At 33.7% G+C, this 17,142-nt stretch overlaps 1 protein-coding gene across 1 annotated transcript in view; it reads right to left on the bottom strand.

The window, feature by feature from the left end:
• AMPKalpha (AMP-activated protein kinase alpha subunit) overlaps positions 1-17,142 on the bottom strand; it is a 265,316-nt gene that overhangs the window by 211,924 nt on the left and 36,250 nt on the right. The window contains exons 3-4 of the mRNA XM_090414193.1: positions 13,033-13,126; positions 7,086-7,230 (exon numbers count right to left, since the gene is read on the bottom strand). Of these exons, the coding sequence (XP_090270319.1) occupies positions 7,086-7,230; positions 13,033-13,126 (239 nt within the window). The remainder of the gene's footprint in view (positions 1-7,085; positions 7,231-13,032; positions 13,127-17,142) is intronic.

Genomic DNA, 17,142 nt, shown 5'->3' with positions numbered 1-17,142 from the left:
TTGTCATATTATATTGCTTTGAGATATCATTTAATGATTTTAATGATCTTTGTAAGTCATCTTCTGATGTAGCTAATACTATTTGATCATCTGCAAATAGTAGTGTATCTATCTTCATTTCGGGGTCATTTGTATACAAATGACCCCGCAACATTTGTACAGCAAATGGGTTATGCTGTTTCCAGATTGTTAATATTTCATTTATATATATATTGAAAAGCAGAGGTGAGAGGGTACATCCTTGTCGTACTCCTCTTGATATATCTTTCCATTCTGAGGTGTGTTCTAATTTAACTGCTATTTTATTTCCTGTATATATTTCTTGAATAGATTGTAAAAGTTGGTTTGGTATGTTTAAATTGGTTAATATTTTAAACAATTTTTGTCGACTAATTTTGTCAAAAGCTTTTTCATAATCAATAAATGCCACATGTGTTTCTTTTTGAAATTCTCTTCTCTTTTCTATTAATAATTTTAAAGTAAAAATTGGATCTATGCAGGATCGGCCTTTTCGGAAGCCATTTTGTTCTTCTAGTAATTTGTTTTCTACAATGCTGCTTAGTTTCTCTTTTAATATTCCTGCATATATTTTATATCCTGTATTCAGCAGGCTAATTCCCCTATAATTATTAAAATTGTCTTTATTTCCTTTTTTATAGATTGGGATGACCAGTGCTTTTTTCCAAGAGTTAGGGGTTTTTCTGGACATCCGAACCATATTAAAAAATTTCAAAAGTCTTTCATTAAATTTTTCACCTGCATTTTTGTATAGTTCTATATTTATATTGTCTTCTCCTGGTGTTTTCCTTTTTTTCATCTTCTTTATTATATTTTTCAGTTCTAACATTGTGATATTTTCTATTAGGTCATTCTTTGTCTTATAAAATTTTAATTCATTGTTCTCATCTGTCCAGAGATTTTGGAAATAGGTCACCCATTTTTCTAAATCTATTGTTTGTATTTTTATCTTTTCTTTTATTTCTTTATTCGTGTATTTTATTACTTTATAGGTTTTGGGTTGTGGCTTAAATAAATCCTTTTCTAGTTCTGTTACGAAATTGTTCCATCTTTCTCTATGTTTTTTCCTTACTTCTCATTTTGCAATTGCACTATTTCTTTTATACTCTATTTCTGCTTCTATTGTTTTGGAATTTAGCCATTTCTGGTAACTGTCCTTTTTGGTTTTTATTATATTTTCTATTTCTTTGTTCCAGTCTCGTAGTCCTCTTTTTCTAATCCATTTGTGCTTTATTCCTAAGGTATCTGTTGCTGCTTTTGTGAGAATTTGTTTCAAATTTTCCCATTCATCTTCTATGTCACTTGATTCATGTGTGGTTTCTGTTTTTAAGTTTGTGCATTTTTGATATTGTAGTCTAACTTGAGGATCCTGTAATGAACAAATTTTGTAGCTTGGCTGGTAAAAATTTTCAATTCTATGTGTTTTTAGCCACTTTGGTTTAAAACGAATTTTTGCTGCTACCATATAATGATCGGAGTTTAATTCAAAGCCTCGATATGCTCTTACGTCTAAAATTAACTCCGCTAATTTAAAATTTGTGATAACGTAGTCAATTACTGATTTGTATCCTCTGGCTGACCAAGTATATTTATGTATTTCCTTGTGTTTAAACATTGAATTCATTATTCTCATATTATTATAAATGACAAAATCGCGCAATCTGCGACCATTTTGATTACATGTATCTTCGCCAAATTTACCTATGTTTGTTTTGTATTTTTTGTTTCCTATTCTGGCATTTAAATCTCCTGCTAGCAGTAAATAGTCAGTTTTGTTTGTTTTATCTATGGCATTCTGTAATTCTTTATAAAATATATTACTGTCTTCTTCTTTTCCCTCTTCTGGTGCATATGCACCAATTATTGTTATGTGGCCTCTTAATGTCTTGAGTCTAATTTCTATTAGTCTTTCATTCAAATAGTTGTAATATACAATATTGTTCTTTAGGGATTTATGTACCATAATCATTATACCTGCTTTTGCTCTTTCTTCTTTTTTTACCCCACTGTAGATTTGTATATAGTTGTTTGTTTCTTTTGTACCTTTTTGTTTTTTCTTTGTTTCTGTTACTATGCATATCTTTATGTTAGCTTGGTTTAGTTGTTTATCAAGTTCTTCTTCTTTGTGTGCAATGCTTCTCACATTCCATGTTGCAATCTTCATTATGTGTTCCTTTTTCCAATTTAGGTTACCGTTTCCTGGGTTGTGGTCTTTTCCCTGACAGTCCATCCGGCTTTTCTTTGCATGAAACTTGAAAGTATTTTGAATTTCCCCAGGGCAGGTTACTAACTTGTCGCTGGGTAAGTCCAGTGGTAGGGCTGCTACCTAACACCTCTGGACAGGCAGATCTAACAGCATTTACTCTGTTAGGGAGTTAAGGTTATACCGCCCATACTCGGTCGTCAGTGCCTCGTTTGTACTTTTAGAACAGGATGGACCACGGGAAGGTGAGGTTGACATTTGAGTGGGAGAGGCTATGTATTGCGCTTCACCACCCCTTCCACCCCTCTTTTATCTATTATGGTTTGTAATTATTTTTTACTATTCTTATTTTTCCCAACTAGGAGGCAAGTCTTTCTTATGGTCCAGGAACAATCACAGTTTATGGGTTACTTTGTCACAAGCTTGTGTTTGTGTGTACACATACATACTCCAGAAAACAGCCTCAAAATGGCTGACAGAGTGTAATAATTTATTTTTGTCAATATTTTTTTATTTTCCAGATGGTAGTTTAATCCATAAGTCTTTATTAAAGAATGCTGTATACCATCTCACAATTTGAGAATAGGATATATTAAATGAGAAAAATTTTGCTTATAAATAACATCTTGTCATTTACAAGTGTAAATGGTCAAAATCTCATGTGTGTGTGTGTGTATATATAGATAGATAGATATAAATAACATACATACATATAATATAAATTGTTACCCAGAGGAATGTTGCCATATTGAGAAGGATGTCAACAAATAGGAATAAGAATGCAACCGCAATATTGATTAGGCCATACCTAGCCTAATACACACAAATATGGTTTCCTGAATATCTAGGCAATATGGAAATGCTGGTGAAGATACAGAAGTAAATAAGATTATATCAGGACTGGAATATTGAATGTGTGTGGAACTAAGCAAGTAACAGGAGGAGAAGAAATATGATTGACACTTATAATCTCCTATCAGGGATGGATAAATGGAATGCAGATTATCGAGTGCACCAATAGTGAGAAAATTCAAGAAGTATGGTAATGTGTGTAGAATGGAAGAATCTTCTACATAGTCCGATGGCTTAACAGACAACTTAAAATAAGATTTTTATATTTTTTAACATCATACTTATACAAAGCAATTTAATAGTTAACAATTTTTATATTGATTTTCTAAAAGCTATTACCACTAAACAAAATACAGTAGCAATAATTATTGTATTATTATACTTCAAGTGATCAATTACAGATTTCATCGCAATCAAAATGCAGCCAATGTGTTTTAATTGCAATGAAATGACTTGTTTGATTCTTATTATTATTATACAGTATCTCCATGAAGTTGAGACTGATCAAAGGATCCCCATCCTAACTTTTATATACACAAAACCTATCATGCCTCTCCTTAAACTCATTCACTGCCAGGGCACTCACAACTAATTCTGGCAATCCATTCCAATCATTCACCGCTTTCCATGCAAAAAATCTTCTTCTTCTTTTCAGCCATTTCCTGTCCACTGCCGGACGAAGGCCTCCTCCAGTTCTTTCCACCTTTCTCTGTTCTTGGCAATGGTTGACCAATTTTCCCCAACAAAATTTGACAATTCATCACTCCACCTTCTTTTAGGACGTCCTCGGCCTCGTTTCCCTTCTTTAGGAATCCAGTTCTCATCTTCTCTGGACAGATGTCTGGCCCATTTCCACTTTAGTTCGCTTGTGGTGAAGAATGACATCAGTGATGCGAGTCTGGCTTCTTATCCAGGTGTTTTGCTTCTTATCTTTTAATGTGATGCCTAGCATGAACCTCTCTATTTTTCTTTGAGTTGTTGTTAATTTATTTGCCAGTGCTTCTGTTAGCGACCAAGTTTCACAACATTATATGATGACTGGAAGTATACACTGGTTAAATGTCTTCCTTTTCAAACAGATCGAAACATCATTGTTTTGAAAAATTTCAATTTTCTGAATGTACTCCAAGCAAGTTGAACTCACCTATTTATTTCCTTTTGGAGTCCACAATTTAGATCAATGAGATGACCTAAGTATGTATATGAAGAGACTCCTTCCAAGAAATTGTTTTCTATTATCATGTTTTTTGGTGTTACAAAATGATTAAACATGATTTTAGTTTTTTCTCTGTTTACCTTTAGACCGACTTTTCTGCTTTCATGATATAGGTCTTCTATCATTATATTAAGGTCTTCTGAAGTGTTTGCATAAATTATGATATCATCTGCATATCTTAGATGTGTTAAGTTTCTGTTATTCATTTTTATACCAAGGTTTGTCCAGTTTATATTATTAAATATTTCTTGAAGGACTGCTGCAAAGATTTTGGGTGATAGACAGTCTCCTTGTCTGACACCTTTTTCAATTGATATTTTATTGCTACTTGTGTGAAGTTAAATTGTTGCTGTTGCAGTGAGGTATATTGCCTGGAGGAGGTCTGTATATTCTCCAGGAACTCCCTGATTCAAGAGTGCTTTGATTATTGTATTAGTTTTGATGAAATCAAATGCTTTTTCATAATCAATGAAGGCTAAACAGAGAGGCAATTGGTTTTCTTCTGATTTTTCTATTATTTGTTTTACTGCATGAATATGATCAATTGTGTTAAAGCCTTTATGGAATCTTGCTTGTTCTACTGGTTGATTTGAGTCTAGAAGAGGTGTTAAGCTGTTTGTTATTACTTTGCGAGAATATTTTACAGATTAGAGAGAATACTAATTAATCTATAGTTCTTTACTTCTTCTTTGTCTCCTTTTTTAAATAACAGTATCAGAGTAGTTTTTCGATTTTCTGATATCTTCCCCTCTTCTAGGCATAGATTTAGTAAGTTTGTGACATCTCATCTCATTTCATCTTCCTTATACCCTCTTTTACCTTGCGGTGTCGAGGGTCCATTGATCATCAGACCTCACTCCGTTTACAGGATAAGGTGGCCAGCCTTATGCCTCGGTGTATCCTATGGCCTGTAGTGTTGAGTTCTGAAGGCCAGTTTGCCTGCTTTGCGGGATGAAAAACCCCAGAATAAACTGGGGAAAAAACCCTGCTGTCCACGCCCAAGACTGGCTAACTTGGCTATGGCTGAGGAGGATCCTTCAGCTCCTCACGTCATCGACGGGAATCGAACCTGGGACACTCCTTCCCCAGGCATATGGTTGCGAAGCACATAGCCACTAGGCTAACCGCGCGGACTAAGTTTGTGACATGGTGAATTATATTGTTTCCTCCCCATTTAATTAATTCTATGTGAATTAGGATTTCACCAGGACATTTTCCATTTTTCATTTGTTTTGATGCTTGTTTTATTTCATCTGAAGTAAATGGGGGGGGGGATGAATTCCATATGCTATGGAGAAGAGTTATTTTATATTTGATTTATCTATTGAAGGATCACTATAGAGTTCTTTATAAAATTCTTCTAGCCTGCTTAGGATTTGTTCTTGGTTCCATTCTTATCTTTTATTGCAGTTATTTGACTTTTGCCAAATGATAAATGTTTTCTTAGTATTTTCATATTTTTATTGTTTTCAATTATTTCTTTTATTTTTTTAGTGTTATAAGATCTTATTTCATTTCTCATATTTTTCTTATTGTTTTGCATAGTTCTGCATATTCAATTTTAGAAATTAAGTTTTTGTCTCGTTTCATATTTCGTCTCTTTTTTAGTAGTTGTAAGGTTTCCTCTGAAAGTTTATGGTCTTTTTGTTGCTTTTGAATTCATTGGCTGCTGAGATTATTACTTCCGTTAGGTTTTTGCTTATTTTATTTATGTCTTCTTCAAATATATTTATTAAATCTAATTTTTGATTGAGTTTTTCTTTGTAATCCTTCTTGTTTTCGATAGGTTTTAAGTCAAGACTTCTTGATTTTTTGTTGTTTAGTCATTTTATTCTTTCCAATTTGGGGTTTATTTTAATTTGGGCTCTGACCAGTCTGTGGTCACTTCCTGTTTTTACTTGATTTAGTACTATTTCTTGAACTATTTGAACTATTTCTTGAACTATATCTTGAACTATTTCTTGAACTATATCTTGAACTATTTCTTTATTATTACACAGTATATAATCTATTTCATTTTTTATTTCTCCATTTGGACTTTTCCGTGTCCATTTTCTTTTGAGGGCTTTCTTAAAAAATGTATTCATAATATAAAGCTTGTTACTGATAGAGAATTCTGTAAGAGCCATTCCTGACTTGTACCATATATGTATGGTCCTATTGCATCTATTTGGTGACTGGGATGACCTACTTTGCCATTAAAATCACCCATTACTATAAAGTTTTGATTGCTATTTCTTTTTTTATCTAGAGCGTGCTGCGGTGAGTTATAAAATGCTTCTATCTCTTCATCAGCACACATCTGAATATCTCCCCCTTAAATCTTTCCCTATATACTGATATACAAATTAAAGAGTAGTGTGGCCCTAGTACAGAACTCCAAGTTATTCCACTACTCACCCTCATTCTCTTAGATTCCACTCCACCATATATTATTCTCTGGTGTCTGTCTGAGCCCATGCATTCCATGCTACTAGTTTCACATCCATTCCCATTTGTTCCAACTTTTGTAGTAATTTTCAACATGATATTCTGTCAGATGCCTTTGCAATGTTCCAGCTGACCAAACTGGTCAGCTGGAACATTAATGGATAATTCATATTAATGGAAATTATTACAGAACTGAGCCTTGTTTTCATAAAGTATTGAAAAAAGGTCCTTTTGCATGAAATAAAATATATTTAATGTTTTTTTTTAAGTTGTCAGATCCACTTGAATAAAAAAATTCGAATTTATTTTTAAGAAAAATAAATTCATATCAAGCAAACTAAAATATATAAAAAAATCAAAACTTACCAAAGTCTGCAATTTTAACATTCAAATTTTGATCAAGTAACAGGTTTTCAGGCTTTAAGTCTCTATGTACTACCATATGACGATGACAATAATCTACACCAGATATGATTTGTTGAAAGAAACGTCGAGCTTCCCCTTCCTTTAGCTGAAGATAAAATGTGGAAAATAATTATGCTATTATGTACACAAACTCAATGTATTGTGCTATACAATGTGCCTGCAAAGATAAAAAATTCTTTAAGGCAAGCAGAAAATGGTCACATAACCAAACATTTATCATGTCCAATTTTTGAAAACAGTTAAAAATAACATATAAAAGAAATTATTGCAGAATCATAAAATGTTTCACAATAGCAATCATGTATAGTGACATCATTTACTATCACTGATTTTATTCATTAACAACAATTGAACCTGTAGCTGTTTTTAGCAATATATACAAAGTTCATCAAAAAATGTATACACACTTTAACAAATGTCATCTAAGGACTTTTTTCGAAGTTGGAGTGAATTACAGTAGCAATGTGTAGTATGATATTCTCTCAAAAGATGTTGTTAACATGAATACTAGCATCTGTAAACTGAATGTTGTTGTGCTCTATATTGTAATATTATAGTTATTGCGCCTTTGTACTCTATTATATCTATTTATACAATCTTTTGTATTTTTCTTATTATTCAATTACTCTTGCTACATTCTTCTTTATATTTTAATTTACTGCTTCTATATCTCTGTTCTTCACTATCCTTATTTTTATCCTTACTTTATCTTTATCTAATCCTTTCATGTACTATATTAACTTTATTATCTTTGCTCTACCTTCAGTATTCCTCCCTTATACCAAAGATCTCTAGAAATTTATTTTTTTATTATAGACTGTGCCACTAAAGGTCTCCTTGTGGTATAACAAATATCAATACTTCCAGTAAAGTTCGCTTTATATACTAAGGCCTTTCTCAATAATTATTTACAGTCATGGCTAACTCTTAACTTTAATTCGTACCTATTTTTAAACTCCCTGCTCACAGGATCGTTTTTATTTGGAACAGTGCATTGCAAAAAAGATCAAGCGGCACACTTTGTAATTAAAACAAACATGTTTACTTAAATATAAAGAGCCAATAGGCTTCATTTTGGCGATATAAACATTATTTAAATTAAGGGGATAATAAATCCCACATCATTTTAAAACCGAATAAGAAACTCGATCAAAAAGGTGCACCCATTAAGTTACTTAAGTTCGAGTTTCTTATTCGGTTTTAAAACGATGTGGGATTTATTATCCCCTTAATTTAAATAATGTTTATATTGCCGAAATGAAGCCTATTGGCTCTTTATATTTAAGTAACTTAATGGGTGCATCTTTTTGACAACTCGTATAGCAGAGTATATAAGTTATTTTCGTTATACCCTTTGGTATTAATTTGGTCTAGCTACTCACTGATGAAGCCTCGATAAAGGCTGAAACCCGTCTGGGTAGTGACCTCCCACCATAATGTAATAACAGCATACATTTCCTAGGAAATGTGTTTTACATTATGGAAAATACCAAGAATAGCAATCAGAACTTTATCACCTTTGCTGCGAGTTACCTGAGTTTGTACTATGTACTTGGACTACTTGCTCATGCTAGTAGTCGCCGATACTTTTATAGTTTATTATACTATATTCGGCATGAAACTCTCTGATTCCAATCTTTGAGTTTCTTATTCGGTTTGAAAATGATGTGGGATTTATTATCCCCTTAATTTAAACAAACATGTTTATTTATGCTGAAACACATACAAATTATACACCAATGAAATGCTACTTGTCACTCCTCTCTAAGTTAAGTACTTTAGAGGAAACTTTCTTTTAGAACATTTACGTAAGCATGCAACAAAATATCAGTGATACGTATAATTAAGCAATTAAATGAGATAACTATCAGCCCATTTACAATTTAGGAATTATCATGCTTTGATTAATTATAACCATAAATTCCAGCCTTCACTCAATATATAATTCTCTTTATGCAAACTACTTCTCATAACAATATATATAGCAATTCTATAATCTTATCAGTTCTTCAAAAACAGTCTTTTACAATAGACAAAATTACTTTAAAAACAACTTATCTCTCTATGCAAACAAATTCTCATTCTACTGTATATAGTAATTCTATAAGATTATCAGTCCTTCTAAGCAGTCCTTCACAACAAGAAAATTTACAACAAAAATTAACTCACATGACTCTTTCATCGGTATAGTGCACTTGTTTGTACTTCCTTTACAGATTTCCTGGATTCCTATCTATGTCAGGGCTTGGGCTCTTACTTTAGAGGGTTCATGGATACCGTATTTTCCTCTGGAATGGCATGCGGGGCTGGAGTGCGACTATTCGGCGTTATAGATATTCGGACGTACGGTCTGAAGATCAAGGCTTAGTCATCCTGGTCCAGGGCTGCTATTCGCTCTGTAAGTTTTTGCCTCCGGTTTTCCCTCCACGACCTCATCCAGATTCGAAGTAGTCCATGGATCGGCTCCCTCCTCTTTTTTTCTCCCGGCATCATCTCGGCCGATGGTCGAATGTTGATCTCGATCTCTTTTCTATGATCTTTATATTTGGTTTTCCATGGGATCCTGGGCAAAGGTTTGGGACCCCCAAACATTCCCATGCAAACTTTGAACTAAGGTCTGAGACCTCCGTACTTTCAAGCGCAAACTCTTACCTTCTTGAAAGCGTAGAATTCCAGCTCTCCCTGAAGAGTACGTTTAATCCTTTTTACAGCATAGTGGAACTGCTTCTGATGTGTACCGTCCTCTTTTACTATTGACCTTGAAGGCAGTATCGGACTGACTTTGGATACAATAGGTTTCCTTTATACTAAATGCTAACCTCAATATATTTCTGAATTCAAAGGCATTGCCCTTGAACATAATATTTTAAGACATCTTCTGTTTACTCTATTTAGCATGTTAATTCCTCTGGGTTTCTATATATGGGTTTTTGGTATTACTTACTTAGATTAGAATACATTTTTGATTTCTATGGCATTGCCCTTGAATTTAACACATTCACACATCTTCTATTTACACACTTTATCATGCTAATTCCTCTGAATTTTAATATATACGAGCTGTTAGTATTATTTACATATAAAATTTACAAGTTTACTTTTTGTCAATTTTGGATGTGACTCCTGTAAAAGTCGATGCAATAAAAAATAGAAAAATTTATGCTGAAATGAATTTTACACATCAACACATGACTGTAGGACGTGTTGATGTGTAATGGCTGAGGCACAATTGTCATTCGAGGAATGCAAGACCATTTTAAAGTGGTGTTTCAAATTTGAGAATGTTGTTGAAGTTAAATGACAATGGAAGAAAGATGGTTTGGTCTGATGAAGCACAATTTAAGCTTACTGGAACAGTGAATCGGTATAATTGTGTTTACTGGGCTCCAGAAAATCTGGGCATTCATGTGGACAAGGAGGTCAATTTACAGGGGCTCAATGTCTGGTGTAGATTGTCATCTAGGTGCTTAATAGGATTGTTCTTCTTTGAAGGTACTGTTACTGATCAAATCTATCTAGACATGCTACATACATCCATTTTACCTGCCATTCATGCACTTTATGGGGATGATCAATTTCTCTTCCAACAAGATGCCACACCACCACAGAGACATGAGAGTTTGCAGGGACAATGGATAGGACAAAGAGGTGCAGCTGAGTGGGACTCTAAAGGATGTAGTGTATCATAGAAAACCAGCTACACTGGTGGCCGTTTGAAAAGAAACTGAAACAGCATACACAGTAATCCCACTGGACCTGGACACTTTGGCCAATGTTGCCCAAGCAGTAGTTTGACATAATAATAAGTGTCTGGATGCTACTTTGAGCACCTTATGTAATTGAGTAAGTCAAAGTCAAAAATAATTATGTAATTGTAGAAGTCAAAGGTAACTTGTATTTATTCCTTGATGTCTGTATAAATTTAGTATTACAATTTTTATATAGGTTTTTCATTTTTCTTTTGCTGAAGCGTGTATAAATTTTTTTGACGAACTCTGTATGTATGTGTGTGTGTATGTATATATATATATATTTTTTTTTTTCCCCCTGTTATAATCAGTTTGTTCCATAATTACAGTGACCTTAGTATTACCTTTATCAGCACACAGACACACACACATATATATATATATATATATGTTCATATTTTTTACTGATTGAATTCCAAGAATTAGACAAGCAATTAATTTTATTTAACACACAACATGTTTCATCGGAAAACTGACTTCTTCAGAAGTGAGAACATTAAAAGAAACATAAAAAATACCATAAAGAAATTGTACCACTACAAAACTGACTATAAACTACAGTTAATTTTGAACTGAAGTTACAGTCCGGGCTAAAGTTCTATTGTTAGGCATCTGCACGCGTGTGACTTCATGAGTGCGCCAGTATCTGATAGCAGAGCTAAATGAGTCTGGTAAATTATAACTAAGGTTACTGGTTATGTGATAAGAGTCCAGGAAAATTTCTTTAGACTCAACTATATGGCGTTCTACCTCGTCATGGCATATATAAAGGTTTGATGTTGTATTCCAGTTTATCTCATGTTGGCAGCCTTCACTATTTATGTTTACTGAGAACAGGACATGGCTTGAGAGGGTGCTTGCTCTGGTTCTGTTGTAAGCAATGTCTCTTTGATGTTCCTCGAGACTTAGGAGTATGGACTTCTCAGTTTGGCCATAATATGGCTTCTCACAGTCACGTGATTTTATACATCCCTGGAAACTGAAGATGGTTGTGAGCCTATATATATATATATATTTTTTTTTTTTTTTCTTTTTTTTTTTTTGTATAAATTTGTAAGAGTTAATATTTTTTTAGGTGGAATGTTGCTCTTGGGAAGTTTGAATTTTGTCAGAAAAAATTCTGATCATGTGTAAATAAATATTATTAACCACCATGGAAGAGATTGTAGATACCACATTCCATGCTGGTCAAATTTATTAGAGAAATATTAGCAAGTTCAATAAATAAATTAATTATTGTTTCTTCTGGTGTTACTTATATCATGAAGAACTGTTATGAATAACCACCAACACTAACCCATTCTACATATGTGCATTTCCATGCATTTCTTCTGACAGTTTCTGATTGTGTGAACCTTCTGACAGTGTAAAGCTGTTGCACTACAGTAAAAGGTAAATAACAAATGAGAAGACAATTAATTTTGTACAAGTATGAACTCTTAGAATTTGAACACTTGAAAATATTCACTGCATGCAGAGTTCAGTTATCACTGACCTAACAAACTGAAAACATTTTTAAATTTACTGATTCGAAATTATATTTTAACTATAATTAATTTCTTTTAAATAACTTAAAATTAATTTTAAATTAATTAAAGTTAAAAAAAAAAAAGAGGTGGAGGGGGACTATCATTCAAAGTCACAATTAAGTAATACGTATCTATATTACAAAAATCATTTACAGAATAAAAAAAAAATACTCTGAATTTACATTCTCAAATAATTATGTCTAGTCTGAAATTTGAGAAAGAACTGAAAAGAATTAGGAATTACTTCTTTTTCAGAACACTCAGACTAAAAAGTGTCATTAAACTAATTAAACAAAAAAATTAAGTTAAAAGTCCATCAATATACTAGGATTTTTGTTCATACAACACACAAAAACAGTACCAAGGAAATCTACAAAATAATCCACAGTGATGGGTTGTGTGAAACAACTCGATTATAACCAGTGTCTATTTGTAACAATGTTCAAAAGGGAATGCCACGTCATCTCCAGATAAAGAAAAAAATGGTTGCTATATAAAAATCTATTGCAATTTCTAGGTAATGGCAGTTAAGCTAGGGAGCCATTAAAGTAGAGTCAACTGTACATAAACTGTTATAATTTTCAAATGCAAAATTTATCAATTACTTACCTTGCCATGTTTCACTATGTAATCGAACAGTTCACCTCCTGATACATACTCCATAATCATAAAGATGTCAGTCGGTGTGCTGATCACTTGGTATCTGAAAATCCATAACAAATATCTATCATGTGAAGAAATACAACAAAACAGAAGTTGTATGCAAGCTAATAGAATATTTTATCGATTAGAAAACTGTCTCATACAAGTCATGTGTAATTAGTATCAGGAACAAGCAACACAAAATTTTGATGAAAAAAGCAAATTGTCCATTTGAAATCTAACACTAGGAAATGTACTGCATTACTCCTATACAGAAGGAATTATGCTTTAATATGCAGATGAGAAAAGGGTGCAACCACAAAAATTAGACACACATCTACAGAAATAGTCTAGATATAGTCATACAATTTTTACTTCATATACAGTCAACAGCCAGAAACTTCAATCACACAGGCTATGAAGGAGGGAAGGAACATTCTTTTTCATTACAGTATCTTTAAAGTGTGGTGTAACTGTGTTCCACACACAATGTTGGCAGAAGTATTTGGATACTAGTTATAGTAAAAAAAATGCATTTTAATTACATGTCTAGTGCTGAGTGGGACCACATTTGGCCTGAATGACAGCAGCTACCCTTTGGGACATGCTTTCAACCAAATTCTGATACATTGTTCTATGGAAACCAGTCTTGGATTTGTAGTGCAGTATGGCATTGTCATGCTGAAACATGTAAGGATACTGCCTGAATTACTTCCACAGTGTCGGAAGCATAAAGTTGTCCAGGTGGCGATTAGACTTTATAGTTTTGGGCACATCCACCAATGGATCCCCCCCCCCATACAAATGAAATACACCAAGCTTCCACCAAACTTGACAGATGGAATGATGCAAACCTGCAACCATTCCCTGGGTCAGGGTTTCTCAAACTGTGTTCTGCAGAACACTAGTGTTCCGTTGAAAGTGAATAGGTGTTCCGCGAGAAGTTCTGGGAAATATTCTGAGGAGAATAATATTCTTGAATATGTCGAAAAGCTCAGACCCAGAATGCCTAATAACATCTGTAACATCTGTGTATCATTAATTTTCACACATAGAAACCTTTCAACGTTTGGGAAAGAGAATACCGCTGTTTATGACCGGTCATAAAAATTGCCTGCAAGCCAATTACAACAATGGGCGGTGTGTTCTCAAAACTGAACGAAATAACATCTGTGTTGCAAATGTCAGTGACCAATCAGCAAGGAAGTATAAAGAAAATTTTTCCACTGAAATTGAAGATCAAGGTAGTCTGTATCCGGTTCTCAAATCTATTAATACTGAATACTTTCTTTGCAATTTCGTATTGCAGTGTGCAAGTGCTTGTTCTGAAACCAAAGTGCCATGATTTTTTTAAAAGTAATAGGAATACAGATTTAAATTCTAATATGAATAAGAGACAAGGGACTTTGTTTAATTTTGGTATTAAGAAATCTCTTATTGAAGGTGTTTGTGACGGAACAGATAGTAAGTCATCCACCACAAGCCTACAAAGCAATCTCCAGGATGCACAAAAGAAGAGGAAAACTACCAGCACACAGGGGAAAAAGTCTGCATTCACTCATAAGTACTTATAATAATATTATAAATATATTTGGTGATCAGAATAGGATATGTCAATGAAAATCAGCACAAATTAATTTAATGATCATTTATTGAAGCTTTAATTAAATCAATTAAATTAAACTTTAATTGATGTTTAATTAATTATTAATTAATAATTAATGAATAATAAAAATCAGCTAAATTACCAATTAATTAATAATTAATAAATTACAAAATAACCAAGGTGTTCCATGAAAATTTCAGGATTTGTGAAGTGTTCTGTCGTAGAAAACGTTTGAGACACTCTGCCCTGGGTAATCTCCAGATCCAAACATGACCATCAGTGCAACATTTGGAAGTGCGATTCATTACTCCAAAGAATCCTATTGTAATCATCTATGTTCAGGAACAGTGTGAAAGACATCAGTCCAAACATTGTTTGGCACTGAGGTGGATGATGTGTGGCTTGTTTGCAGTAGCTCTGCTGTGGTAACCTAAGACATGCACCTCTCTGTGGACAGTTCTAGTGCTGACAGATGTTCCTGCAACATCTGTTTTCCAGACTGCAAGGTCACTGCTGGTGATGTGTGGGATGCTCGAACATTCCAAGACAATGCTAGTCAATCTTGGTCAGTGAGTGTCAGTTGCCTCCAAGGAAAATGTCCTGGGAGGCCACCAACGATTTCATGATGTGGTAGTGTTAAAATGTAGTTAATTTAAATATATTTACTTTATTTAATTTCTTTTACTTATTTTTCTTATTATTTACTTTAATTACTTTTACTTATTTTCTTTGAATAACTCTTACTTAATTCTCTTTAGCTTAGTTTTGTCTAAATAATATGCTCTATCTTTCTAACCATCTTAAGATTCATCAGGGCCATTATTCACTCTTAAGTATGGTGCACGTGGATTATGAAGAAAGGATTTACTACTGGACAATGCCGATCCCCTTTGTTTCAGCACTGGTTCTGATTCCTTCTTCGGATTCAGGAAAAATTTCTATTATACTGCGCCACCCTGAATCCTAGATTATTGAACAGCACAAAATCAAGGAACCAGAACTCAGTTTAGTACACTATCTTAAATCACATAAGCTTTTTTTTTTGCAGTCGTAGCCTCCCTAACAATTTATCTCCCGCTGAGGTTCGAATTTTGTGAGAAGGTGCAATAGAAATAAAAATCAGGCAAGTCACCAGTTAAACTTAAAGAAAAGAACATTTCATTTCAATTCAGACATTTATATACTATAAATAGACACAGACATATAATTTCACTAATATCAAAGAATGAATATGATAATTCAAAACCTTCTAAATTTCACATAGCATGCAACACATATCAATTCAAGTATGCAATTCTATCTATGAACAGCCATGCACTTTTATACACTTCAAGGCTAAGGATTATTCACTTATCAAATCACAAAGTAACCTCCACGTGCTTCTGCACTAATTCCTTCAAAAATTCATATTTTATCACTACTTTTTATCTCTAAAGTCCTTAGCATAATTAATAACCTCAAAAAACTTAATGCCCTTCCTAAATTTACAAGCTTTCTCCCATAACACACTCACTTAACAAAACATAGGGTTTACATTACCATTTGCTGGGGGACTATTCTTGGCCATCTCATTTATTACGACTGAACTTTCTCTTCTTGATTCCTATTCCTGGCTTATTCTGTGTTATCTGTAGTGTTCCACTGGTGGTCCGGACAAGACATATCTCCACCGCCGAAAGTAATTGCCAGTTGTTTTCTCGTCAACTGGCTCAACATGGCTCACCTATTTCCTGGGGAATTGGAAACGGCCTTCTGCTGGGATAAACGTTGACCAGCAAGCTTTCATGAACATCATGGCATGCTCCTTCAGTCTTTATCTCGATGACCTCGTCGAAGCATGGGGCGAGAAGGTGCTGCAAGGAGGTTCCAAAACCAAGCGAAAAAACTGACAAAATGCCTTCTCTTAGGCGCTGCTACCGTTTTTAAATTGCGAACCCTCCTTTCTTTCTAAGTCATTGCTTTTCCCCTCCCCCTTTGCCTGAGTCGCCCTGCGTCTCCAGCACGTAGCACCACACTCTTCCCTAGCATGCTCTTCGATGTGAGTGTGTGTGTTGGGGGTGGGGGGAGAACTGCGTACTTGCCTTACTTGGTGCACACGTACTTGTTTCACGTGTTCAGCTTCTGGCAATCTGCACCTAATCCGATTAACTTTCTCCCAGCAAATTTACAAGCATTTACACAAAAGTAACATAGCTTGAATCACAGACAATTCACAATATTTATATTACAACATGAATTATGGATAAATAAACTCAATTTAGAAATGTTTCTGGTAAGTTACAAGTAATTTAGCATATCTGATATGCCAATATATGTTCAAAATTGCAAACGCATGTTAAGTCTGAAAGAAATGAAAATAAATTAATTTTCAGTTAAATTCAGAACTTAACAGTAGCACTATCAACTTTCCATCTACAAATGGCATAAGAAAAACTGAATTTTGGTATACTACGATGGATAGCACTCTCACA

This window comes from Typopeltis vanoorti, chromosome 24, assembly GCF_054136105.1.
Source record: "Typopeltis vanoorti isolate ZY-2024b chromosome 24, IOZ_Tvanoo_1.0, whole genome shotgun sequence".
Lineage (NCBI taxonomy): Eukaryota > Metazoa > Arthropoda > Arachnida > Uropygi > Thelyphonidae > Typopeltis > Typopeltis vanoorti.
The sequence above is the reverse complement of the archived record's forward strand: the minus strand, read 5'-3'. Positions and strand labels throughout refer to the sequence as shown.